At 42.7% G+C, this 27,341-nt stretch overlaps 3 protein-coding genes and 1 pseudogene across 4 annotated transcripts; 1 reads left to right on the top strand and 3 right to left on the bottom strand.

Moving 5' to 3' along the window:
- Positions 1 to 946: 946 nt before the first annotated feature.
- On the bottom strand, positions 947 to 26,334 carry LOC117088341 (histone H4). Of its 2 annotated transcripts, none has more exons than XM_033219546.1 (2): positions 25,798 to 26,334; positions 947 to 1,748 (listed from the first exon to the last, which is right to left on the bottom strand). In XM_033219546.1, exon 1 carries the CDS (start codon positions 26,264 to 26,266, stop codon positions 25,955 to 25,957), a length of 312 nt encoding a protein of 103 aa, XP_033075437.1. In that variant the 5' UTR covers positions 26,267 to 26,334; the 3' UTR covers positions 947 to 1,748; positions 25,798 to 25,954. The 2 variants fall into 2 exon arrangements, with proteins under 2 accessions (XP_033075437.1, XP_033075436.1); XM_033219545.1 differs by lacking the exon at positions 947 to 1,748 and adding an exon at positions 21,586 to 22,119.
- On the bottom strand, positions 10,838 to 13,356 carry LOC117088329 (histone H3.1). The gene is made up of 2 exons (XM_033219532.1): positions 12,806 to 13,356; positions 10,838 to 12,498 (listed from the first exon to the last, which is right to left on the bottom strand). Exon 2 carries the CDS (start codon positions 12,045 to 12,047, stop codon positions 11,637 to 11,639), a length of 411 nt encoding a protein of 136 aa, XP_033075423.1. The 5' UTR covers positions 12,048 to 12,498; positions 12,806 to 13,356; the 3' UTR covers positions 10,838 to 11,636.
- LOC117088499 lies at positions 12,829 to 13,212 on the bottom strand (annotated as a pseudogene).
- On the top strand, positions 13,502 to 14,178 carry LOC117088339 (histone H2B type 1-C/E/F/G/I). The gene has a single exon (XM_033219543.1). It carries the CDS (start codon positions 13,621 to 13,623, stop codon positions 13,999 to 14,001), a length of 381 nt encoding a protein of 126 aa, XP_033075434.1. The 5' UTR covers positions 13,502 to 13,620; the 3' UTR covers positions 14,002 to 14,178.
- Positions 26,335 to 27,341: the final 1,007 nt, after the last annotated feature.

Raw genomic sequence — 27,341 nt, 5'->3', positions numbered from 1 at the left:
TTAGGAGAGTTTTGAGACCTACTACCTGGGTTGAAAATTGTTACATCATTTATTAACTGGACGACTTTAGGCATTATGCAGAATCATTCAGCTTGTTTCCTCATTTATAAACCAGAACAATAAATTTTTGTAATGATGAGGCAATTGCTCAAGCTTAGAGTTGGGTGTAACAAAGAATTCTGACTTTTATTTCACTTTTGTTTCTACCACTATGAAGAACAACATGGGGGCTTCTGCACAGCAACTTCAGAAGATAAGCAGGTTTTCTGGAAATGGATTGAGAGCAAGAGATGATATCTAAAATCAAAGATATATGACACTGTTGGGGCTCAGAAACTGATATCCCAAAATATGGCACTTTGACATCCTGAACTGAAGAAGCTACAAGGTCTCTCTGACCTTCTCCCCATCCCTCCTGTCTCTCAATTCTCTGTGTCTCCCAAAGTACAGGATGAAGTTGTTTTCAGAAGTTCCTTATCTGCCTAAAGTCCAAACCTGCCAAAGAATACAATTATCTTTTGTCTCTATCCTGAGTTTTCATTAAATGAACTAATATCACAGGGAGAAACACAAGCCTGTCAACAAGCCTAGATAGATTCTGTCACAAACCACTGCCTACTCTGCAGCCCTAACAGACATTGTCCCAGGCTCTTGCATGTTCTTCAAGCCCACTGAATTCCCCTAAAAGTCATTTATTATGTCTGGAGGGAGGGAGAGGGAAACAAAGAACAAAGGTGACTAAAATGGCGTACTTCCGGGTTCTTCATCACCAACTTTCCCACGCCCGGGTCGGTGCAGATCAACCGGGAATGCGCCAAGTGTCGTCAATCCGAAGAGACCAAGATTTACCTGGCCGTGCCCACCTCACAGCCCTCGACCCGCCCGCGTCCCGCCTACTGCCCTCCCACTCCCAGGCCCAAAACATAAAAGCCGCTCCCGGCAGGCGCCGGGCGGGCCTCTCCTTGTACGCAGGACCCAGGAACCTCGTCGGAGAACGCCGGAGCGACTTCCTCGGCCTCTGCGGCCGGAGACCGGTGAACCTCGCTTCCTCTTTCTTTACATTGGCTAGGTAATAAAGTTTCCTTTTTTATCTTGCCTACTTGCCTTTTCCTCTGGCGCCGGCTCTAGTGGTCGCATAAAACAAATCATATTATACCCCTAAAAACACTTCTCAAGCTCCCATTTCCCTAGGAAGTAGGATAAACATCTATGTACATTGCAATATTGGGTGATCACTCTATCCAACGCCCTCTGCAGTGTACACGTTAATAAATTCATATGCTTTTTCTCTTATTAATTCTGGTCATTAATTTAACCTTTTTCTTCTTTTGGGCCCATGTTGAAACCTCTTTTTTCAGCTTCTCTTCCAATTAGGTGTGGCCTTTTAGCTAAGTTCCTGCCAATGGAACATAAATACAAGTAAAGATTGACATTTCCAGGCCTGGGACATAACAACTTTCCACGAAGGATTTTTCCATCTTCTTTCCCTTTGCAGGGCAAATGTGGAAGCCACATTTAAGACGGCTAAGCCACAAAGACAGAGGGAATTTGGGTTCCAGAACTACTGCTGGAACAAAGAGGGACCTATTGATCTAGAATACCCTTTTTGAACCTCATAGCCACAGAAAATAAACTTGTATTTATCTTAACTAGTATGCTCTGCACCAAAGAAGGGTCCAGATTATTAATTTCTAAAAGGAAATGCATTCACTTGTTGCTGGATGAATCTTCAGGTCAAAACACTTCATCTGTAAAAGAAACATAAGATTTCATTGAGGGAAACAAAGCAAAATGTGGACTTCTTAAGAGTTAACCAGAGGAGAGGAAGCTATATTCAACTCTATCAGCAGCAGAACTTCCGTCCACAGCCTAGTGATCTTTCAATGTGGATGTGACCATGAGGATGAGGTAGTTTCATAGGATATGTTGCCTCTTGGATCCTCAATTAGAAAAGCATAAGGAGGGCTGGATGCTGTGACTCACACCAGTAATTGCAGCACTTTGGGATGCTGAGGCATGAGGATCACTTGAGCCCAGGAGTTCAAGACCAGTCTGGGTAATATAGTGAGACCTCATCTCTATAATAAAAAAAAAAAAATTAAACAAAATCAGTAAGGAGGCCAGGGGTCATGACTCATGCCTGTAATCCAACACTTTGGGAGACAGAGGTGGGGAAGGTTGCTTGAGGCAAGGAGTTCGAGACTGCAGTGAGCTAGGATCACACCATTGCAGTCCAGCCTAGATAACAGAGTGAGACTGTCTCAAAAAAAAAAAAAAAAGAAAGAGAAAGAAAAGAGAAAAGAAAAGTTCAAGGAGAAAATAGAGACTCTATAATTTTGACATTGTTCCCCAAAAGCATCACAGAATAATCTGGGTAAATTTTGTAGGACCCCAGACACGTCTTTTTTCCTCTAACTGCACTTACCAAAAAAGTGAAAGTAATTGATAGTCCATTATTATCAGTTATAAATAAACTCCCTGGATCTCATATTGGACAATTAGTCTCACTCAATATGAAGGATTAAGAAGAAATGTGATCTCTCAATTTTTTGTCAAGGTTTATCTAGGGCTCAAAATCGGTAGTTGGGAACATGTATCATCTTCATAATTTAATTTTGTTTTATTAATTATGGATTCAGCCATCATATTATAACCATTATAGAAATTTTAATGTGGAGTTCTGTTGCCAGTAGGAGCAGTTTTCTTTGTACTTGGGAACTCATCCATAGATATCTAGTATAATGAAATCTCAGAAAATGTTACAGCATATAAAGCCTTTTTATAAAGACTACATTGGATTCTTTCATGTGAAAAGTAAAATGATAGCAATTTTGCAGATCTCTTATTTTGTATTTTAAATAAATTATCATATAATAATACTCTCTCCTTAACTACTGGTGTCCTTGAATAGGGTGAGCAGTCCTCCATGGGGTTAGCACTCATTGCTCATCTTTTCCTGCCCCTGCCTCTTGGTTCAGTCTTAACTGAATGTCCTTGGGGTATCTGGAACAACACTTTTGAAAAATGAAAATGTATGAATCAGGCCGGGTGCAGTGGCTCATGCCTGTAATCCCAGCACGTTGGGAGGCCGAGGCCGGCAGACCACCTGAGGTCAGGAGTTCAAGACCAGCCTGGCCAACCTGGCGAAACCCCATCTCTATTAAAAAATACAAAACTTAGCTAGGTGTGCAGGCGCCTGTATTCCCAGCTACTTGGGAGGCTGAGGCATGCAGCAGTGCTTGAACCAGGGAGGCGGAGGTTACAGTGGGCCAAGATCACGCCACTGCACTCCAGCCTGGGCAACAAAGTGAGACTGTGTCTCAAAAAAAAAAAAAAAAGGCTGGGTGCGGTGGCTCACTCCTGTAATCCCAGCCTTTGGGAGGCTGAGGTTGGTAGATCACCTGAGGTCAGGAGTTGCGAACAAGCCTGACTAACATGGCAAAACCCCGTCTCAACTAAACATACAAAAATTAGCCGGACATTGTGGCACATGCCTGTAATCCCAGCTACTTGGGAGGTTCAGGCAGGAGAATCACTTGAACCCGGGAGGCGGAGGTTGCAGTGAGCTGAGATTGTGCCATTGCACTGCAGCCTGGGCAACAAGAACAAAACTCCATCTCAAAAAAAAAAAAAAAAGTATAAATCAGTACTGAGTTACCTGGAAATTCCAGCTTAAGAAAAACAAAGACCCTGTATTTATGTAGTTGGCTATCAGAACAATGTCCATAGCCCAAATATGCACCCAACTCAGGATCCATGAATCAATGTTTCGTCTCTCTGGTATGATCTTCCTACAGATGTATATAGAACTCACTCTCTTCTCTGCTCAGTCTTGTCAGGACCAAGAAAAATCTTCCCCTTCACCCTCTGAAGTTTTTCTCAAATATCAATTAACAAAAAAAGATTAATAGGAGAGAAAAGGAAACAAGTTTATTAACATGCATGAGGGAGAACCACAGAGTAATTACCCCAACCCCAGCAGTGGGGTACAGAAGCTTAAATGCCATCTTAAGGTTAAAGAATGGGGGGGCTCAGAGCATGGCCAAAAACAGGTTAGGGTAGTCAATCATGCAAGACAGGTTATGGGAGGGCTTTGCTAACAAAGGTGGTCTTGTTATGTAGATGAAAATTCATAGGTAGCAGCCTCAAGAAGAATACATATATAGTAAATGTTTCTTTCAGACCTTTAAAGGTGTCAGACTCAGACATTTTTTTTTTTTTTTTTTTTGAGAGGGAGTCTCACTCTGTTGCCCAGGCTGGAGTACAATGGCACTATCTTGTCTCACTGCAACCTCCGCCTCCTGGGTTCAAGCGATTCTCCTGCCTCAGCCTCCTGACTAGTAGGGATTACAGACGCCCGCCACCATGCCTAGCTAATTTTTGTGTTTTTAGTAGAGATGGGGGTTTCACTACGTTGGCCCAGGCTGGCCTCGAACTCCTGACCTCAAATCCGCCTGCCTCGGCCTCCCAAAATGCTGGGATTACAGGCGTGAGCCACTGAGCCTGGCCCAGTGTCAGACTCTTAATCTTTCCTAGATTGGACAAGGTAAAGCCTCAGAAAAAAAAACCTGGCAGAACCAAAGCAGTTTTTCTCAACAGATGCACATCTCCACAAAAGGCAGTTCTGTAGGGCAACTTCTGTTTGCAGACCCTCCAAAGAACCATCTCAAAATATGTCAAAGATGAAATAGTTGATTTCCTTTAGCCTTGTTGGCCTAAAAGAAAGATGCGGAAGCACAATTCGTAATTTAAAGAATTTATGGTCGGGCGCGGTGGCTAACGCCTGTAATCCCAACACTTTGGGAGGCTGAGGCAGGTGGATCACGAGGTCAGGAGATGGAGACCAACCTGGCCAACATGGTGAAATCCCCTCTCTACTAAAAATACAAAAAGTAGCCAGGCATAGGGGCATGCGCCTGAAGTCCCAGCTGCTCAGGAGGCTGAGGCAGGAGAATCACTTGAACCCAGGAGGCAGAGGTGGCAGTGAGCTGAGATCGTGCCACTGCACGCCAGCCTGGGTGACAGTGAGATTCCGTCACAAAAAAAAAACAAAAAAGAAAAAAGAATTGGGGCCAGGCACAGTGGTTCACGCCCGTAATCCCAGCACTTTGGGAGGCCGAGGCGGGCAGATCACGAGGTCAGGAGATGGAAACTCATCCTAGCTAACATGGTGAAACCCCGTTTCTACTAAAAATACAAAAAAATTAGCTGGGGATGGTGGCAGGTGACTATAGTCCCAGTTACTCGGGAGGCTGAGGCAAGAGAATGGCGTGAACTCAGTGAGCCGAGATCACGCCAGCCTGGTTGACAGAGCAAGCCTGGGTGATGGAACAAGACTCCGTCTCAAAAAAAAAAAAAAAAAAAAAATTTACTCGAACCAAAGTCAGGACAGCAGCTCAGAAATCTCAGTCCCAAGTAATCTTGGATATGAGCTCCACTGGCCTTTGTTAAAAATAGGTTTTTAAAGACAAAAAAGGGGGGACAGAAGGTGGACTGATACAAAATTTTTTGTCAGGAATTGTCATGGGTTTACAGAAATAGCATTAATTAGTTATTGGCTATACATTGTAAAGCTACAGGGTGTGGGTTACTGCCGGGGTCCAGCCCTGGCGTGGTCAGGGTACCCCAAAGGGGAGAGGCAAGGTGGCGAGAGACAATAAAGACACCAGACACAACATGCAAGAGGACACAGACAAGACTGCAGCCCAGCAAAGGGCTGACAGCCCTGAATGATTTTTACTACAGGCTTATATAGTATCTTATAGAACAATTGTCCATTTGCAGAGCATCAGGCGATTACATAATTATATATAGAACAATTGTCAATCAGCAGAGCATCAGGCGATTACATAATTATATATAGATTATCAGGATATTCTCAGAAGTTCATCAAGAACAGTTCTCTTCATGGATGGTCAGTTTGTTCTTCTTTCCTTGGTTACCCTTTTGGGGAATCCTGATTTTCTTTCTATGGAACTAGATAAGCAAGCTTAATGGTTAATATAACAAAGTCTTATATTAGACTTGGTGGCTCTTGTGGTTACAGGTGTTAGACGGGACCATTGAAGTAAACCTGTGTGGCTTTGAGGAAAAGGTTGCAGGGACAATTATAGCAGCACAATTGTTTATAAGCTTTGAACTGGCGCAGCAGTTCCTTAAAGTGTATAGAGTGCAAGGTTATATTTTAACATTGATTAAATAACTATGTACAACAATTTTCCTTTTTTTGTTTAGGGCACCAAGTTTAACATCCTCGTCTTCTTTTTGCATCCCACAAACTTAAATCTTTCCATGGAATTAACCTTCCATTTATTTACACCATTCTTTTACTATATATATATAATCCCCAGAATATGAAATAAGTTGGGAACTTAACCATGACAAATTGTGCATAGAATTTCTGCCTATTAGGGGGATACCATATTTCCCTTTCTCTCTTATGTGTTTCCATCACATACCCCCACTGGCCATCAACCCATATTGTAGGGACATGCCCAGGGCCAAATTTTCCGAGGGTAATGTGGTAAGATCTCTCTTCTATCTTTTCAGCTCATGGGTATTGCCCCATTTTCCAGGATTTGGAGTGGGGGTGGGCAGTACTATTACCGAATGAGTAACACTCCCCAGACCTCACCGTGAATCCCCTCCAATAGTTGTCTGCATATATATGATCAACCAAATGCAAAGCAAAATAGCATAGATTATTCCAGTGATACAGAAGAGCCCACCAGTGCCACCTGCTGCACAGGCCTTGGAAGTGGCCTTGCCAACATCCAGAGGGCTCTGAGCCTTGCTCAGGAGCAGCCTTATGCGATGAGGGTCCGGGCCGTCCCTCTCCTGCATGGCCTGCGCCAGGTTACAGTGTGGGATGTGGCATTATTTGGTAAACTTATAGCTACTTATAATAACAAGCAGTATCTAGATATGAATACATATCTCAACGAGGGAAGTAGGTTGTGATTGTTGTCTCATTTTAGTGTTGCTGTGGGCCTGATCATTTAAAACGACTCCCATTCCTCAGACGAAAGTTATTTTCTTGGCCTGGTGTGGTACCTCACGTCTGGTAGCCCCAGCACTTTTGGAGGCTGAGGTGAGAGGATCCCTTGAGCACAAGAGTTTGAGACTAGCCTGGGCAACATAGTGAGGCCTCGTCTCTACAACAACAACAAAAAAAGTTATCTTCTTTTCTCAGTCTTATCTCACTTGTGAGTTCTTCCCTATCCACCCTTTTTAAAATTACAGCTGTCTACCACATTCCCTCACATCCTCTGGTTGTCATTCCCTTTATCCATTTTAACTTTTTTACATCTTCTTTACCTGAGAATATACTCAACTTTTCTTTTTCTTTTTTTTTTTTTTTTTTTTTTTGAGACACAGAGTCTCACTCTGTCACCCAGGCTGGAGTACAGTGGTATGATCTTGGCTCACTGCAACCTACACCTCCCAGGTACAAACGATTCTCGTGCCTCGGCCTCCAGAGAAGCTGGGACTACAGGCACGTGCAACCACGCATGGCTAATTTTTTGGTATTTTTTTTAGTAGAAATGGAGTTTCGCCATGTTGGTCAAACTGGTCTCGAACTCCTGACCTCAAGTGATCTGCCCACCTGGGCCTCACAGGCCATAGATTTTGTGTAACTTGTGTTTCTTTTTCCCAGACGCATCTTCAACCTTGGCAAAATAAACCTGTGAATTTTTGGTTTACACTATCAGGGAGAACAAAAGAAGTACAGAGAAGAGCTTTCACTCTTAAGGGCCTGGTGATGCACCAGAAGAATCTTAAAGCAAGCTTTACTAACTACGCTTTATCTATTTGTTTGCTTTCCCCAACATTGCCACCCCTGGAGACTCAAAGTACTTTTCCTTCGTCTTCTAAATTCTCTAAAAATTTACTGTTCTTTGTGGAAGGCACTACACAAAAGCTGGAATTCAAAGCCACCTCAATGTGTACTCATTCCCTGGGTGTCCTTCATGTATATGTAATATATACGTTAATACACTTCTGCTTGTTTTTCATTTGTTAATCTGTCTTTTGTTACATGGTTTGTTTCAACTAAGAACCTATGTGGGGGGTGGGAGTTGAAGGGAAAATTATTCTGCCTTTTCTCCACCTTCATCTCCTATTGTCCCCTGCTCATTCCCCATGGTCACCATGGTACCTCAGCAGTCTCCCTCCTCTTCTCCCTGAACACATCCACACAAATTGCTTCCTCATCTCTTTCAGCTCTTTGCTGAAATATTATCTTCTTAATAGGGTCTTCATTAGTTGCCTTATCTAAATTACAGCTTCCTATGACACTCTTTAGTCTTGCTTTATTTTTTTTTCCTTCTCACCATCTAACATATTACATATGATATTTACCTATCTAGCTTATTTTCTGTCTATTCCAGACTCAAACGTAAATTCCATGAGAGCAAAAATTTTGTGTTTCGTTCTCTGGGTGTATTTCCAATGCACAGACCAGCATCTGGTACATTGTAAATTCTCAACCAGTTATTTGCAGTAAATAAAAATCAATGTTAAAGAAATATGTCATCCAAAATGGATATTAAATTTTTAAAAAAAGAAATGCTATTTGTTATATAAGTAATGATGGCATCATAATTTATTTTTTATTTTTGAGATGGAGTCTCGGTCTGTCACCAGGCTGGAGTGCAGTAGCATGATCTTGGCTCACTACAACCTCTACTTCACAAGTTCAAGAGATTCTCCTACCTCAACCTCCCGAGTAGCTGGGATTACAGGCGTGCACCACCAGGCCCGGTCCAGCTAATTTTTATATTTTAGTAGAGATGGGGTTTCACCAAGTTGGCCAAGTTTGTCAAGAACTCCTAACCTCACATGATCCGCCCACATCGGCCTGCCAAAGTGCTGGGATTACAGGCGTGAGCCAAGGCACCTGGCCCATAAGGTGTTAAATAGCAGATAACATATATAAAATAGATGAAATGATATTGAAATTGCCATTGCAAAACTGTAACTGAGACAAAGAGATCTGACCTAAGCAACTCCATCTTGCTTCTAACCTTCAAGCTGTCCTTGTTCATTCCTGGGTGTAGGCTGACCTACCTTTGGGAGGAACTTAGTTTATAGTTTAAAACTAATATGATAACAGCCCTTTCCCAAAACAAACCTCCATGCCTGGGGACTAGACTGCCTTTGTAGATAGAACTAAGTAATTACTCACAAGATTAGAAATTACAGTTTAGGGGCCGGTCGTAATGGCTCACGCCTGTAATCCCAGCATTTTGGGAGGCAAAGGCAGGCAGATCACTCGAGGTCAGGAATTCGAGACCAACCTGGCCAATTATGATGAAACCCCGTCTCTATTAAAAATACAAAAATTAGCTAGACATGGTGGCACACACCTGTAATCCTAGCTGCTTGGGAGGCTGAACAAGAGAATGGCTCGAACCTGGGAGGCAGAGGTTGCAGTCTCCATCCTGGGCGACGCAGTGAGACTCTGTCTCAAAGGAAAAAAAAACACACACACACATTATAGTTTAGGAGTCCTGCAGCTGGAACCTATAAGATTCTGACCCTGCCTAAACTGCTCCTAAGATCAGTGCTTGAGATATTTTGCAGACCTGATGCTGGTACCACCCAGATTCGTAAACTGACTCATCAGATCTCCTGGCCTCCACCCAGAAACTGACTCAGCCCAAGGAGACAGCTTAGACTCCTTGTAATGACATCTCTGACCTAACCAATCAGGACTCCTGGTTCACCGGCTTCCCCCACCCAGAATGCTGGGGAGACTGATTTGAGTAACAATAAAACTAGGGTCTCCTGTACAGCTGGCTCTGCATGAATTACTTTCTCTATTGCAATTCCCTGCCTAGATAAATCAGCTTTGTCTAGGCAGCAGGCAAGGTGAACCCATTAGGCGGTTTCATTATTTGCTTTACAAAAATCAATAGATAAAACACACTTAAGCCAATGTTTTTATTGAAGCTGGATGAGAGGAACATAGGTTTTATTAAACTATTATCTCCTTTCCCATATATTCTGGAATGTCAAATAAGTTTTTAAAATAAAAGCAATATGTGAAAAAAAAATGACAAGTTGCTAAATTAATAAAGGTCATAAAGGAGGATCTGCTGAATACCCAAACAGGGCCTTGTGCTAATCTGTAAAGGAAGGGTTCTATATGCAAACAGATGTCTTGGTTGTATGCCAAGCAGCCCAGGATGTTATGTGTTCCTCCTTGTAACATCCCTAAAAACCTGATACTTTCACTGAAAGGACCTTGGTATCTCAAAAAAAAAAAAAAAAAAAAAAAAAACAACTTACATTAGAAAGAAGAAAGAAAAAAAAACAAAAAAAGAAAAAACAAGAACAAAAAAAAAAAAAAGAAAAGAAAAAAACAACTTACATTAGTGTTGCCCTAAGAAATTCGTATAAAAGCCAGGTGTTGAAAGATAGTCAAGCAAGCCAGCAAGTCTTTAGAGACCAGTATATTCTCTCTGAGGGCAAACTACAAGGAAACAGATTCAATTAGAAAACTGTGTTAAGTCTGGAGTCAAACCAGAGCTAATGAGAGTATTAAAATTTCTGTAGCAAGAAGTCTCAGCCCCAGCTGTTTGTTAGAAGCACCTGATCTTAATAATTACCATACCCTGGGCCCACTCTGCAGATTGCTATTAGTCTCATTGAACACCAGGTAAAGATTTTTCTAACGCCTTCCCATGTGACTGTAATGTTACATTGAAAAAATTGATCTGTAAAGAAATCAAACTATTTTAGGGGATTGTTCTGTGTACTTGCTTTAGAGAACATTTCATAGAATATTTCATTCTGTAACATAAACATGCATTTTGCAAACGCTCACTCCTTGTAACAGTTCACAGGCAGTATGCCTTTATTGATTAGACCAAAACCAACAACCTAGACTTCCTAAATCAGTGTTCATGACAATCATCTGAAGTATATACAGATTGACTCCAGCCCTAGATGGGGATTGAAACAAGCTTCTAACAAGTTCCCAGGTAATGCCCACGCTGCCAGTAATGTAGAAGCCAATCTGGCTTTGGTTTCTGCCACCAATTTCTGATATTGATATCGGTCAAAAATGGATCATTTCACAGAAAAGACCAAGAACTGTTAAAAAAAAAAAAAGGGGGGGGGTGGGGCGGGGAATTGTGGAAATAGCTTACTTCAGACAAGAAAAAGCAGCAACCAGGAACATCTATACCTATTCTCAACTGCCAATGCTCATTCACTGTAAAGTTTTAAAAGGGATTAACTACAAATATACTACGAAGAAACACCCCTTCTATAATGGGTATAAGTAGACAACGCGACTAACGCTTGAGACAAACCATGTATAACATGAACCCAGATGTCCCCTTCCGCTACCAAATCGAAGCACCAAACCCCAAATAGCCAGTACAAAATTAAAAATTTAAATTTGAATTTAAAAAAAAGGACGTTGACAATCTGGCATGTTCGAGAGAAAGCACGGAAACAAATATAGCAAGCTTACCATTAACTTTAGCCAATCAAATGAGTACTTAAGTACTACAACCAACGTTCAGTTTCAAAGATTCGATTAGTCAATCACAGCTATTTTCGGGTGAAAGTAGGCGGCTCTTAAAAGAGCCTTTGGGTTGGAGAGAATTATTACCCAGAAACCTTTACGCTCTCTCCCCACGAATGCGGCGAGCGAGTTGAATGTCCTTGGGCATGATAGTCACTCGCTTAGCATGGATGGCACACAGGTTGGTGTCCTCAAAGAGCCCCACCAAGTAGGCTTCGCAGGCCTCCTGCAGGGCCATCACCGCGGAACTCTGAAAGCGAAGATCCGTCTTGAAGTCCTGAGCGATTTCTCGCACCAAGCGCTGGAAAGGCAACTTTCGGATCAGCAGCTCAGTCGACTTCTGGTAGCGGCGAATCTCGCGCAGAGCCACGGTGCCGGGACGGTAGCGGTGAGGCTTCTTCACGCCGCCGGTGGCCGGCGCGCTTTTCCTAGCCGCCTTAGTGGCCAGCTGCTTACGCGGTGCTTTGCCACCGGTGGACTTGCGTGCAGTCTGCTTGGTGCGGGCCATCTCAGTTTAACTGGAAGAAAAACTCAGCCACTTGGCAGAGTGGCGACTACCCTTATATATACTCAGAAACATTCTAATGGCCTTGTTGATTTTCAAAAGTCCCGCGCAACAAAACCATTGGCTGAAGAGTCCAACGATGTGATTGGTGAATTACTGGAAAGTCTGATTGGATGAATCACTTCATTTTTTAATCCTCTCTTCTCTGTTAGTATGCGATCCAAGAGCGTTAATTTCCTAAAATTGTAATTCTGCGCTTCTCAAGCTGTAGTCCGTAAACGACTACTTTAAGACTTTGGAAGACGCTAATTCTCATTCAGTAGATGTGTCGTGGGGCCAGATTCGGAGAACCACGTTTTGAGAAGTTTATCTTGTGTGGTTTTCCGGAGTAACTTGAACTGCCGCTAGCTAGAAACCTTTGACCATTATAAGGCAGGATTCTTGGGTGGTGTACCTGGGAAATCACGAGCCAAGAAGTCACCGACATACAACAGTGAGCAACAAATGTTAACGGAATTGTATTTTTTTCCCAAATGACATTTTGCTTCGGTTGAGAATTTTTAAAAGGTAGACTGACTTTAGGTTTTCCAATGACTCTCATTTACTTTTCATTGAGTCCTATTGATATTCCAGGCTACCATCCCCACTAGCCTCTTCTGCAGGGTAACTTCAACATTGGAGTGGCCCTGTCCATGTAAACTTTACACGGTTTTGCAAACGTTATTGAACTTGTTTCTTCCCGAATACATTAAAGCACTAACTTGCGATATTAGACATTTTCTCATTAGTCCTGTTCGCCTAGTCAGTCACTTGTATAGACAGGGCCACAGTACGGCCTGAACATTGGGCAGGACACCGCCCTGCGCGATAGTAACTTTGCCTAGCAGCTTGTTGAGCTTCTCGTCGTGGATGGCCAGCTGCAGGCGTCGGGGGATGACGCAGGTCTTCTGTCGCGGGCCGCGTTGCCCGCCAACTCCAGGATCTTGGCGGTCAGGTACTCCAGCACCGCCGCCAGGTACACTGGCGCGCCGGCCCCAACCCGCTCGGCGTAGTTGCCCTTGCAGAGCAGGCGGTGCCCTCGGCCCACAGAAAACTGGAGACCAGCCCTGAAAGAATGCGTTTTAGCCTTGGCGCCAGCTTTGCTGCCCTGCTTTCCACATCCAGACGCAGTGATTTAAATAATTGTTTAGAAGAAGGAAAGTGATTGGTTCTAGTAAAACGCAACCAGCTAAACTGCTATAATCTATATTCGGTAAAGTGGCCTGTGCTAGCTCCTGAACACAGATGTCAGCCAATCGAAAAGCAGGTGTTTAAAAATAGTTTAAAAAAAAAAAAACAACCTTCTGACTTACATAATTATAGTTGAAAGGTCAAATTATGAGGTTGAGTTTGTGGGAGAGCCAATGAGATTTAGGAATTTAGAAATGGCCTATCGTATAGTCAGACATTAAAAGAACCAATCAGAAACCGAAACTCAGCAAGCGTCATTTGCATATGCACGGAATAAAAAAGGAGGGAGTTCGGGCTCGGCAGCATTTCCCTGTGGTTATTTGACGGTGTCTCTTCTGCTGCGAACATGCCAGAACCAGCTAAGTCAGCCCCTGCCCCGAAGAAGGGCTCGAAGAAGGCGGTGACCAAGGCTCAGAAGAAGGACGGCAAGAAGCGCAAGCGCAGCCGCAAGGAGAGCTATTCCGTGTACGTGTACAAGGTGCTGAAGCAGGTCCACCCCGACACCGGCATCTCGTCCAAGGCTATGGGTATCATGAACTCCTTCGTCAACGACATTTTTGAGCGCATCGCAGGCGAGGCTTCCCGCCTGGCGCATTACAACAAGCGCTCGACTATCACTTCCAGGGAGATCCAAACGGCCGTGCGCCTACTGCTCCCCGGGGAGCTGGCCAAACACGCGGTGTCGGAGGGCACCAAGGCTGTCACCAAGTACACCAGCTCCAAGTAAATAGTTACCTGAGTAAAAGCGCCAACGACCCAAAGGCTCTTTTAAGAGCCACCCATGTTGTCGTTTAAAGACCTGTAATTTTCCAGAGTTGGCAAGGTAAAATGGCTAAGCAACACATGGGATAGTAAGGGTTTACTAAAACGTCCAAGTTCGGCCGGGCGCAGTGGCTCACGCCTGTAATCCCAGCACTTTTGGAGGCCGAGCAGGGCGGATCACATGAGGTCAGGAGTTCGACACCACCCTGGCCAACATGGTGAAATCCCGTCTCTACTGAAATATACAAAAATTAGCCGGGAATGGTGGCAGACTTAATCCCAGCTACTTGGGAGGCAGAGTCAGAAGAATCGTTTGAGCCCGGGAGGCGGAGGTTGCAGTGAGCCGAGATCGAGCCGTTGTACTCAAACCTGGGATATAAGAGCGAGACTGCTGTCAAAAAAAAAAAGTCCAGGTTCGTTGTTTTTTCCCCTATAGATTGTAAGGGTCACCAAGGAGTAAGTGCGTATGCAGCTTAATATGAGACATTTCACTCAGCAGCTAAGGAAAAATCGTGTTCTAGATTGATCCCCACTTTTCTTCTCCCCGCACACCACCACCTTAAAGCTATGTTTTCGCTTTTAGTTTCACTTTAACATCCTATTGCCCTTGACTTGGAGTAGCCGGGTGGAAATCAAGTTTGGGGTAGTATGAAATCTAAAATAAGCTCTGAGAAAGCGAAATTCGTCTTGTAGTTCGTTGTTAACTTGTAAATGGTTGCAGCGGCATTAGATGGAGGAAATCACCTCTGTTGGTTGCATTTCTAAACCATGGCAGATCGCTACCAGACATTCTCATATCCCCCTTCCAAGTCCACTAATTTCTTTACAAATTTTACTGAGTTTATAATTATTGGATTACTTCACGTAGCTATATATATTACCTCTTGGCAAGATCAGGAACTCTACCATCTTCCTAGCTGAACATATTGAGGTTTAAGAGAAAGAACAGGCAACAGGATAGCCTGAAGTTGGAGCAAAGAAATGAAAATTCCCGGTGCTACATTCATATGCTTTATCTGTAAGCCTTTTTAAGGCTCCAAGAACTGTTCTCCCTCAACCACCTCCTCCGTGTCCTGGAACGACTTTGTCCACAGCAACTTCCTTTCCTGAAATTTCATTTTAAGAGAGGAGGGTTACAAGGAATTAACATTTGTGTGGTAGTCCTTAGAATGCATTCATTCATTGATTTTTTTTTTTTTTTTTTTCCTACAGTCAGCTGTGAAATGGAATCTCCTCTTTTACAGGTGGATGACTTCAAGAATTTAGGCTAAGTAACCAGCCCCTTACACATAAATAAAACTGAGATTTGAAGCTACTCTATCTGATTGTAAGGATTACTTCCCACTATTTGTTAGAGAACATCCCAAGCAGAAGCCTAGTTGCTGTCACAGGAGTCAGGAAATTTAGGCTCAATTAATAAAAGAAAACTGGTCAGGAGATACACATATTCTTTGTTGCACAGCAAAGTCCTTACACCAGCAAAAGTTTCTTTTAAAAATAAAATAATATTAATGGTGACCTTTGGGCCCTAAAGATCACCTGGCAGCAAGTTTAACTTTTCTGAGCACTATATTCTGGAGGGGAAACCATGGGCATTGTCAGTGTAAATGTGAGCTCTAAAATCTTATTTTATATTTATTACCTACATGTCATTATCTGCAAATACCCACATAGCAGCTTACTGTGAACATTAAGTGACCAAAATTTGTTTTTAATTTTTTGTTTTGAGACAGGGTCTCACTTTGTCATCCAGACTGAGGTGTAGTGACACAACCACACACTCACTGCATTCAACCTCCCTGGCTAGTGTTCCCACATGTCTCCCAAGGAGCTGGCACTACAGGCACACACCATCACACCCGCTTCATTTTTTTATTATTTTGTTTTTATGATTTTTGTAGAGCCAGGGTCCCACTGTGTTGCCCAGGCTAGTCTCAAAGTAAATTTGTAATGGAATTTGTGAAAAAAATTCTCTAAGCTCCATGTATAACTAAGGCATTCATTTCTCGCTCTCCAAAGCTAATTTTAATTAAATTATATATTCATGAAATATTCAAGCATGGATTAAGGGGGACATCACTCAGGAAGTGATATAGTCCTGATTGCCTGTTTCAATCCTAAGTTTGGGCAATTTATCTAATTCCTCTGTAAGCACTTCCTTACCTGTTTATTCCAAACAGGAATAATAATTAGTAACTACTACATGACACTGCTGGAGTGACAAATAAAAGGACACAGCTAAAGCACTTAGGACCGTGTCTGCACAGAGGATGACCCCCTAAATATTAACTGTGGCTAAAGCCTCTGGTTGAAATGATAGAGAAGGTGCCTTTCGTCCTGCCCACAATTAAAGCCCAGAGTCCTGAGGCCTGGAATAATTAGCGTTTGATGTGAAAAGGGCTTCTTTGTCTGGCAGTGTAAATAATACTCTTTGAACAGTTCAATCCCCTCTTTAAAGCCATTGCTTTCCTCTGAAGCATTTTGAAAACATCCTACCGCCTGTGGCTGTTTGATTTCCCTATAGTTGCTTGCCAATTCAAGCAACATGTGTCATATTTTCCAGGGACTGTCTCATGTCCTCAGTAGAACTAGGGGTGCCTCATTTAATGGTCACATGTGTTGAGTTGTAAGGAAGGAAACCTAGAAATTCACGTAAGAATAGCTTAGTACTTTTTTACTCCTTTTTTCTTCCCAAGTTTCCTATTAACTTTGCTAACCTTGCTACATGTATTTTGCATCCATTTGTTGACTAGGTTTCCCTCATATACCTCCAAATCACAGCCATGTTTTTAGATGAACTTCTGCACCTTGATAAGTATGTTCTTTAATTGGAATGTAGGAAATTGGCTGGCTGATGAGGGCCACACTTTCCTGAATCCATTGTATCCTTGAGACATATAGGTCACTTCAAAGGAAACTGATAGGTGTAAATTCCTGGCCTGAAAAGCTGAAGAACACCACCTCACCACTAAAGAAGTAACATCATTTTTAGGCTCTGATTTGAGTAGCTGCTACCACTGTATTTGTCACTCCTGCAGTAAATAATGTCTGAAAAGAACCAAGAAGTTACTATCTCCCATCTACCCTCAGCAGTGTATATCTTGATGGCATTCAGAACATACTATCCCAAAATATGGCCCCTTAACACACTGAATATTTTAAGGTGAAAGAATTTGAGAAGCATCATGGGCAGTAAGGTCTCTCTGACTTTTCCCAACTCTTCTCCCCTGAAGCAGGTCATAGGACCCTCATATAAGTCCTGCAGGGTCTGAGAGAAATCTGAACAAAAAGACCTTGCTAGGTTTCTGTTTCAACCTTAGCTCACAGTCTTCTTTTTGTCCTATTATATTTCTGCATGACTCTCCACTCTTCATCAAACCTAGTGTAAAAATACTCAGGTTTACCCCTTCTCCAGGTCTTCATTTCCTTATGAAGGCTCCCATGTCATGTGAAATTTATGTTAAATAAATGTTGCATTAGTCCATTCTCACACTGCTATAAAGAAATAACTGAGACTGGGTAATTAGAAAGACAAGAGGTTTAATTGACTCATAAAACCGCAGGCTATACAGGAAGCATAGCAGCTTCTGCTTCTGGGGAGGCCTCAGGGAGCTTTTACTCATGGCAGAAGGCAAATGGGAAACAAGGCGTCTTACGTGGTGGTGCAGAAGCAAGGGGGAGAGAAGGTGGAGGTACCAGACTTTTAAACAACCAGGTGACAAAACTCGCTATCCCAACAGCTCCAAGGGGGTGGTGTTAAATCTTGAGAAACCACCTCTGTGGTCCAATGACCTCCCACCAGACCCCACCTCCAACACTGGGGATTGCAACTGAACGTGAGATTTGGGTGGGAACACAGATCCAAACCGCATCAAATGTATATGCTTTTCTCTCGTTAATCTGTCTTTCGTTACAGGGCCCCCGCCAATGAATTTCAGATGGGTAGAAGGGAAAGCTGTTTTCTTCCCTACAGCACACAGTAGGTGTGGGCGGGCATCTGTGTTCTGTATGTCTGTTTTTCTAGGATAGAGAAGCAGACATAACATTGAAAAAATGCAGAGAAAAACAATCCCAGAATGAAAATGTTTGAGATGTGTATTCCTTTGCTAGGGCTGCCATAACAAAGTACCAGATTGGGTGACTTCAACATTTATTTTTTCACAATTCTGGAGGCTACAACTCTTAAGATTAACCCTGTGAGCAGGGTCGATTTCTTCTGAGGTCTCTCTCCATGGTGTGTCGATAACTGTCTTCTCCCTGTGTCTTCACATTATCTTTTCTCCGTGTGTGTGTCCAGTCTTCTTTACTTATAAGGACACCAGTCAGATTGGATTCAGACCCACCTCAATAACTTCATTTTGTATCTTTAACAATCCTAACTCTAAATGCAGTCATATTTTCAAGGACTTCAACATATGCAGCAGGGAAGAAGGTAAATCAGTCCATAACAAGAAGTGCAGTAATTAGTCTTCCAAATACTATATGAACTAAGTATTCCACAGATGGCTCAAACCCAGCAGGACCAAGCCTGGCCTCATTATCCTCACAGCTCTGCTTATCCAAGTTTGAAATTTGGTCCTCATCCTAGATTACCACCATTCATTTTCATCATATATTTAATAATATACAAATTCCTGTTCTATTGATTTTATTTTAACATATTTTTGCTTATCATGGCTAAAATTTGGAAATATAAATGTTGAAGAGTAGGAGTTTCACTAAAAATAGGTTTTATCAGGCCCGGCACAGTAGCTCACGCCAATAATCTCAGCACTTTGGGAGGCCGAGGTAGGCAGATCACTTGAGCCCAAGAGTTTGAGACAGCCTGGGCAATATGGTTAAACCCCATCTCTACAGAAAATACAAAAATTACTCCAGTGTAGTGGTGTGCACCTGTAGTCCCAGCTACTCAGGAGACTGAGATAGGAGGATCGCTTTAGCCTGGGAGGCAGTGGTTGCAGTGAGCCATGATCCCGTCACGGCACTCCAGCCTGAGCGACAGAGAGAGACACTGTCTTAAAAGAAGAAAAAAGACAAAAAAAAAAAAAAAGTTTATGCATAATGAAATACTGTGCAGCTGTTAAAACTAATGTCAAAAAAATAAACATAAAATATGCTTGAAGGATAGTACTTTGGGAAAGGTGCCAAATCATATATTCTCATTTATATTAATATATCATATACATGTATAGTATAGTTACAGGATAAAAAACTGACTAGAAGGCTCAATGCCAAAATGTTAACAATTCTGTTGCATTCTTTGGGATGAAAGGATCAGCTCCTCTGGAGAGAACTTTCTCTATCTGGCTGTCTCTAAAACTCCCAATAGTGTGGTTAAGAAAAAAGAAGTTCTCCATTAAGCCTTTTCCTTTTCCAAGTTTCCCTGTCCTGTGTTAAGAAAAATAAAAGTAATTTTTTTCTTTTTTCTACTGCCTCCATATTTGCAGAAAAAAGATAATTAATTGAATAAATAATTATTGAATACCAACTATATACACAGTATTATTCTAGGTTTGGTATATAAAAAATGAATAAGACAATTTTAAGATTCAATTCCTTACTAAGGAAATTGAAAAACAACGCAAGAGAAAAGTATCCTAGAATTAAAGGAAAGAATAGAGTAAGATTAGTGAACCACTTAATAATCCATGTTAGTCTATGTTCTTGTTTATAAAATAATGCACTAGTGGCCTCAAAGAGGATCAAATGGGAAAATCAAGCAAAACTTGCAATATTACTGTAAAGACCAGAAAAGCATAAGGAATTTTAATGCCAAGAAAGCAACATTGCAAGGCAATGGTTACCTCCAGGGGAAGTAGTGGGAGGATGAGAGATGAGAGAGATGTTATTTGTAATATTTGTTGTACCTGGTTGGCAACTGGGTTCAAGCATGGTCATTATATTATCCCTTATAACCTGTATATGGATTTAATACTTTTTTTTTTTTTTTTCAGACGGAGACTTGCTCTGCCACCCAGGCTGGAGTGTAGTTGCAATCTCGGTTCACTGCAACCTCCTCTTCCTGGGTTCAAGCAATTCTCCTACCTCAGCCTCCAGAGTACCTGGGACTACAAGCACGCACCACCATGCCCAGCTAAATTTTGTATTTTTGGTAGACATGGGGTTTCACTATGTTGGCCAAGCTGGTCTCGTCTCGAACTCCTGACCTCGGGTGATCCACCTGCCTCAGCCTCCGAGAGTTCTAGCATTACAGGCATGCACTACAGCACCTGGCCTTTTTTTTTTTCTTTTTTTTGAGACGGGAGTCTCGCTCTGTCACCCAGGCTGGAGTGCAGTGGCGCAATCTCAGCTCACTGCAAGCTCCGCCTCCCGAGTTCACGCCATTCTCCTGCCTCAGCCTCCCCAGTAGCTGGGACTACAGGCGCCTGCCACCGCACCCAGCTAATGTTTTGTATTTTTTGTAGAGACGGGGTTTCACCATGGTCTCCATCTCCTGACCTCGTGATCGGCCCACCTCGGCCTCCCAAAGTGCTGGGATTACAGGCGTGAGCCACTGCACCCGGCCTACATTCTTTTATATGTATCTAGAATTATAAATTTTGAAGCAAATAAAGAAACAACAATGAACAAATGTATTCATGGAAAAGTCATCTCGCCTTCCATAAAAACAGAACCTCCATAAATATTGCTTGTATTAGAAATTTGGTTATAAAAAAGGCAATCTCCCCTTATATTCCAAAAGTCTGTAGATACTCAAAAGACCAGGCACTTGACGAAAATCACTGCTAATATACAAGACTTGGCGTGTAAAGGACAGTTCTTGAAATTCCTTCCTTTTCTGCCAGAAGGCCATAACCTAACATGTATACTAAGGTATTTCATTTTATCAACTGTAAATTAATTTAGATTTATATTCATTTTATTTATATTCATCTAGGTATTTGTTAAGATAAACACATAATTTGAGTCTAATATGCTCAGTGTAAGAACTAGTTTTGTGAAAGATGGTAGAATTGTGACATAATCAGAACCAAAGCAGGTAGGGGAGATTTGGTATGGTTCCCTGCTGTCCAGAATAAAGTTCACATTCGTGTCATTGGCCTAACAGGCCTCCAAAATCTGGCACCAAGCCAGGAACTATCACTTCTGATACTGACTTGAATCACACTCATCTGACATTCCATATAATATTCCATTCCTGCTTTCCTTTTCATAAGCATGTTTTCACTCTCCAAATAGACTGCAGGATCATTAGTAGCAGGGAAAAATATAGTGGGAAGGCCGTGGGGAAGGGAGCAGGATTGTAATGCCAGTGCGGTCACAACACAGAAGGTGTCACTTGAAAGAAGTGAGGCAGCAACACTTAAATCTAGAAGCTGAGTTGCCCACACAAAGGGAACTGTCAGTATATAGTCCCTGAAAGAGATACATACTTCCAGCAAGTTCGAGAGGCTAGTGGAGCTGGGCAAGGAAGGAAAGAAGTAGTGGGATTTGAGGCCAAAGAGGTAACAACAGCCGGAGTGGGGACTTGCAAGGTACTGAAAGGACTTTGGGTTTTCCTTTTAGTGAAATGAGAGCCATTGGAGGCTTTTCAGCAGAAGAGTGACCTGATTTTACTCACCCTTTACTGGAAATCTGTGGGACAGAACTAGGCAATGAGGGTGCTACGACAATAAAGGTGAGCGTTGGCAGTGGTTTGACCAGAAGTGGGAATGAGAAACAGTTGGATTCTGTTTTCAAAGAGCTCATAGAACTTACTGATGGATTGTTATGTAGGATGTGAAAGGAAACGACAGAAATGACTCCAACTAAAACAGTAAAATGCGGTTCACTAATTTCAAGATGATGGGAGAAGCTGTTTTGCAGAGATAATGAAATAAATTGAAGCTTATTTAAGTTTGAAGTGTATATTTATTGGACTGTAAGTATGGATGGAATGGAATTCCATGGGTATTCAATGTATTCTCCTGGGTATGGAATACAAGGCTGTGGGCTACTGACTTAACATCCACAACATGAATATATGGGCAGCATCTCCATAGCAACAAACATCAGTTCAAAATAATCAGACAGATTTTCATCCTCCACGTCCATCTTCTCGGATCCATCAGGAGCCACAGAACTAAGGGAAGAAAAAAGGCAGCATCAAATATAGAGCTGTCAAGCTGAGTTCCACAAATACGTTTCAGGAGGCCTGAGAACTCCTGGAATTGCAAGCACAATATATGGGGAAAGTGGGCACATTTTGAAAAAGGTATGAATATCTATCACTGGGTCTCCAAAGTAACCCCTTCATGGTTCTAACTTTAACAGGTTATTTGAATGAAAATTGCAATATTATTGCATACTCTTATTACCAAGGGCATTTTCCACATTTGTAAAATAGGGATAACTTTTTCTGTGTGTTCCAAAAATTACAGAAACAATTACTAAAGAAAGCACTTGTCAAACTCCAAGTTAGGAATCCAGATGTCGTACGTACAAAGCAAACATTCCTTACTTCTCTAACCCAGGGCTCAGTCCTCGCACTGCTTATCTTCATTATCAACCCTCTTTTCCTAAGAGATGTCATTTCACCTTCTGGCTTTTGTACTCTCATAGGAGTAAAAACTCTCAATTATGTTTCCAGCCGAGACCTCTTTTCTGAACTCCAGATTTGTGTATCAAACTGCTTACCTTCGTATATCTTCCTCTTAGATATGTGTAATAGGCATCTCACACTCTCTCTGGATGTCCAAAACTAAGATATGGAATTCTTCCCAAAATTTGTTCCTTGAGTATTCTTCCCCGTTTTTAGCAACTGACACCTCCATTTCAGTTGCTGTCAATGAAATAACTGGAATCATCCATAAATTTTCTTTCTCTCATACTCTACACATTCAGTGGCTCAGAAACAAACTATCAACCTTCTTTCAAAATAAATAAAGAATCCAACAACTTTTCACCGCCTCTACCACCAAATACACAGAGCAAGCCACTGCCATCTCAACTCCTTTTTTTTAGTACCCTACTAACTGATCTCTGCTCCTATCCAGGCTCCATCACAGTTTATTCTTCATTAGGCATCCAGACAGCTCATTTTAAAATACAAATCAGATCATCTCAGTCCTCTGCTCAAAACCCTGAGTGGCTCCCACTTCACTAGGAATAAAACCAAAGTAGTTACACTGGCCTACATACAAGGCCATATAGGAACAGCTCGCCTCCATTTGCCTTCCAGACCTCATCTCCATTCCTCTGCACCTCTTCTGCCCTTTTGCCCAGCCACAATAACTGCTATCTCCAGGCTTTGCTACTTGGTCTTCTATTTGGAATATTCTCTAGTCTTTATTTCTCCAACTATCGCTTTATCAGTAAAGCTTTCCTTGACCCTATCATTTAAAATGATCACCTTCTCGGCTGGGCACGGTGACTCACACCTGTAATCCCAGCACTTTGGGAAGCCAAGGCAGGCGGATCACATGAAGCAGGAGTTCAGGACCAGTCTAACCAAATATGTACTAAAAATACAAAAATTAGCTGGGTGTGGTGGTGCATGCTGGGTGTGGTGGCGCAGCTACTCGGGAGACTGAAACACTAGAATTGCTTGAACCCAAGCAAGGTGTAGGTGGAATGTGCCAAGATCGCACCACTGTACTGCAGCCTGGGCAACAGAGCAAGACCCTATCTCAAAAAAATAATTAAACATCACCTCCTCCCTCTTTAGCCTGTTTCACTGATAGCACTTAGCACCATCTGATAGTTTTACTTGCTTTATGTGTGAACGCACACCCAATAGACTCCATGCATACAGAAAATACTGTTTTGTTCACTGTCATTCACTCCTATAATTCTCAGTCATTAACAGTACCTGGCATATGTTATGTGCTCAATTTTTGTTGTTGTTAAATTTATGTCCTTATACAAACCAGTGCCTTAGCTCCGATAACATCGTTCTTCTCATATTAATGCACAAGTCCGTATCTTTGAAAAAGATGACACTCAAAGTAACTCCATTGATTTTCCCAATTTCAAACTTACAACCCTACAATTTGCTTGCTGACCACAAAGAGGAAAAATCTGATTTTACAATGTAACTATCATCCTAAACCAGCAATTGTCCTATTATCTTCAACGTAGATAAACCAGGCATGTGTCTCTGATGTGGTGCACCAGTATGTACATATAAACTGTTCCTGACAAGAATATAAACCTGATTTCAACTAAGTATACAAAAGTAACTTCTGCTCAGGACAGAGTATAGAAACCAAGTAAAATGACACCATTGGGAGGCCGAGACAGGCGGATCACGAGGTCAGGAGATGGAGACCATCCTGGCTAACATGGTGAAACCCCGTCTCTACTAAAAAATACAAAAAACTAGCCGGGCGAGGTGGCGGGCGCCTGTAGTCCCAGCTACTCAGGAGGCTGAGGCAGGAGAATGGCGTAAACCCGGGAGGCGGAGCTTGCAGTGAGCTGAGATCCGGCCACTGCACTTCAGCCCGGGCGACAGAGCGAGACTCAAGTCTCAAAAAAAAAAAAAAAAGAAAAGAAAAGCCAATCCAGGCTGGGCGCGGTGGCTCACGCCTATAAATCCCAACACTTTGGGAGGCCGAGGAGGGCGGATCACGAGCTCAAGAGATGGAGATCATCCTAGCCAACATGATGAAACCCCATCTATTCCAAAAAATACAAAAATTAGCTGGGCATAGTGGCACGCGCCTGTAGTCACTTGGGAGGCTAAGGCAGTAGAATCAATTGAACCCGGGAGGCGGAAGTTCCAGTGAGCCAAGATAACACTTCACTGCAGCATGGCGACAGCGTGAGACTCCGCCTCAAAAAAAGGAAAAAAAAAGCCAATCCAAATCTCCTACAGGTTTGGTCTCTAGCAAATCATTGTCCTGATGCCTGAACGTATACTTTTTCAAAAGGCTAACACTGCTGGTTAAGAATTTAAGTTTTAGTGGCCGGGCGCAGTGGCTCATGCCTGTAATCCCAACACTTTGGGAGGCTGAGGCGGTCAGATCACGAGGTCAGCAGTTTGAGACCAGCCTGGCCAACACGATGAAACCCTGTCTCTAGTAAAAATACAAAAATTAGGTGGGCGACTGTAATCCCACCTATTCAGTGAGGCTGAGGCAGGAGATACCGCTTGAAACCGTAAGGCGGAGGATCGCGCCACTGCACTCCTGCCTGGATGAAAGAGCAACATTCCGTCTCAAAAAAAAAAAAATAGGTTTTGGTGATGTTTCTATATTGCTCACTAAGCGATACTCTACCTTTTAATGTTCTCATAATACGCAGAAACACATTTTACTAGGTATGTTGGAAGCAATACTTAATAGCTCTCGAATGAACATTTATATTGCCCCACACTACTTTTTGCTAACTAAAGTTTTGTCACCAAGTCAAAAGCAGCAGCGTACACGCCGCCTGTACTTAGATTTTCGATCCTACTCAGGGAGATCTGTTGCGCTCACGGATTCGCCTTAAAGGACCGCAGCCTGGGTGCGAGCCTTCTTTGTTCTCAGCCCTCCCCGCCATTTTGAAAACAGTAACGCGGAGTCTTCCCCGAGTTTCCTACAACTTCCGTAATCCTTGAGATCCTTACGAATACTTCAAGCTTAAACTAAAAAGGAAAGCCCCACGAGAATTATAAAGCGTGCCAATACAGCTTACTCACTGCTATCTAAAGCCCTAAGGTGTCCAAGAAAACTAAACGTTAAACGTATCAACTACCCCCAACTAGGAAACAGTAAACTTTTAAGTACTTTATTCCCAAATCCTAAACATGCGCGATTAACGACAAATTAAACGTTACCTGCTAAATGTACACTAGTGCACAACGACTGCTTTTTAGCAAAAACCTGGAACATAACAGGATAAACAAGATGTCCGCTCTTTTACGAAAAAAGTGGGCGGCCCTAAAAAGGGCCTTTGGTTGAAAAGAGAAATACTGAGTGAAGTAAGCATGAGCCTCAGCCACCGAAGCCGTAAAGAGTGCGTCCCTGTCGCTTCAGCGCGTAGACCACATCCATTGCTGTTACGGTCTTGCGTTTGGCGTGCTCCGTGTAAGTGACTGCATCACGAATCACGTTCTCCAGGAACACCTTCAGAACACCGCGAGTCTCCTCATAGATAAGCCCAGAAATACGCTTGACACCGCCGCGACGAGCAAGGCGGCGGATGGCTGGCTTAGTGATGCCCTGGATGTTGTCGCGCAAAACCTTGCGATGACGCTTAGCGCCTCCTTTACCTAAGCCTTTCCCACCCTTACCACGTCCAGACATGGCTGAGCAGGCTCCCAAAACCACTTTCAGGACTCTAATAAGCCGAGAAAAAGCAACGCCCTTATATGCAGGAAATTCGGACCTAATTGAAGACTGAAAGCGCGCATACGGGAACTTTGGTCCTGTTTCTTGGTCCCACCCTACGCAGCCCCGCCCTGGATGGCGTCACCAACAACTCCAGCCTTTGACATCTGAGCGCGGGCTCGGTGGAGGCGTCTCTCGCAATTGCTAGGAAATAGGAATAGGAATTTTACGGCTGTTTTAACAACTAAATCAGATTAAAGAAATCAACATGTTTAAATTATTATCAATTGTTGCTTGAGTTGCTTTAGGACGATTGGAGACGAGCTTCGGTCCCCGGGACCGGAAGCCTGAGGAGTCCAGCTTTGTCCTCAAGGTCACAGTGACTGGCATTTCTGCTGCCTGCTGTAAAGCACATGCAGAACGAAACCCCCTTCGGAAGTGTTTGACAATTGCAAGATTTCACCCTCTCTATCATCAAGCCAAGGGAAACGTAACCAAAACGGTTTATTTCCCTATGGCGAAGACATGGTAGGTTAGTGATTCGTGGTAGAATTATCCCCCTCCGCGCGGAGGCCTGATTCTATTCCCAGTTTGTTCTCTTCTTTCCCTACTTATTAAAATTTGTAATTGCCATTTCAATATCTGAGTGCCCCTCACAAGTGCACCCAGTGTGTGGGTTTTGAGGTGGGTTTTTTGTTGTTTTTTTTTTTTTCCTTTTTTTATTTTATTGAGACAGGGTCTTACTATGTTGCCTGCGTTGGTCTCCTAAAATGCAGTGACTGCAGGCATGAGCTACTACAGAGTGACTCTCGCGCCTAGCCCACTAGTGTATTGATGTTTACTTTTCGATCCCTAGTTTTGTTTTCTGTTTGATTCTGGTAGACGCCTTTTTCCAAAGTGAGTTGGCAACCTGTGGTAGCCAAAGTATGAAATAGGCAACTTATCGTAGGCTCTTTCTTAAAATACGAGGTGGTGTGAGCGCATCGCCTGTAAGTAAGCGCATCGCCTGTAAGTAGTTAAGAGTATTGTGAGAAGGGTCTGTCAAAAGAGT

The sequence above is a fragment of the Trachypithecus francoisi genome, unplaced genomic scaffold (genome assembly GCF_009764315.1).
Source record: "Trachypithecus francoisi isolate TF-2019V2 unplaced genomic scaffold, Tfra_2.0 Lachesis_group10, whole genome shotgun sequence".
Lineage (NCBI taxonomy): Eukaryota > Metazoa > Chordata > Mammalia > Primates > Cercopithecidae > Trachypithecus > Trachypithecus francoisi.
The sequence above is the reverse complement of the archived record's forward strand: the minus strand, read 5'-3'. Positions and strand labels throughout refer to the sequence as shown.

Coding starts and splice junctions, on each gene's coding strand:
- LOC117088341 (XM_033219546.1), bottom strand. CDS start 26,266: ATGTCTGGACGTGGTAAGGGTGGGAAAGGCTTAGGTAAAGGAGGCGCT.
- LOC117088329 (XM_033219532.1), bottom strand. CDS start 12,047: ATGGCCCGCACCAAGCAGACTGCACGCAAGTCCACCGGTGGCAAAGCA.
- LOC117088339 (XM_033219543.1), top strand. CDS start 13,621: ATGCCAGAACCAGCTAAGTCAGCCCCTGCCCCGAAGAAGGGCTCGAAG.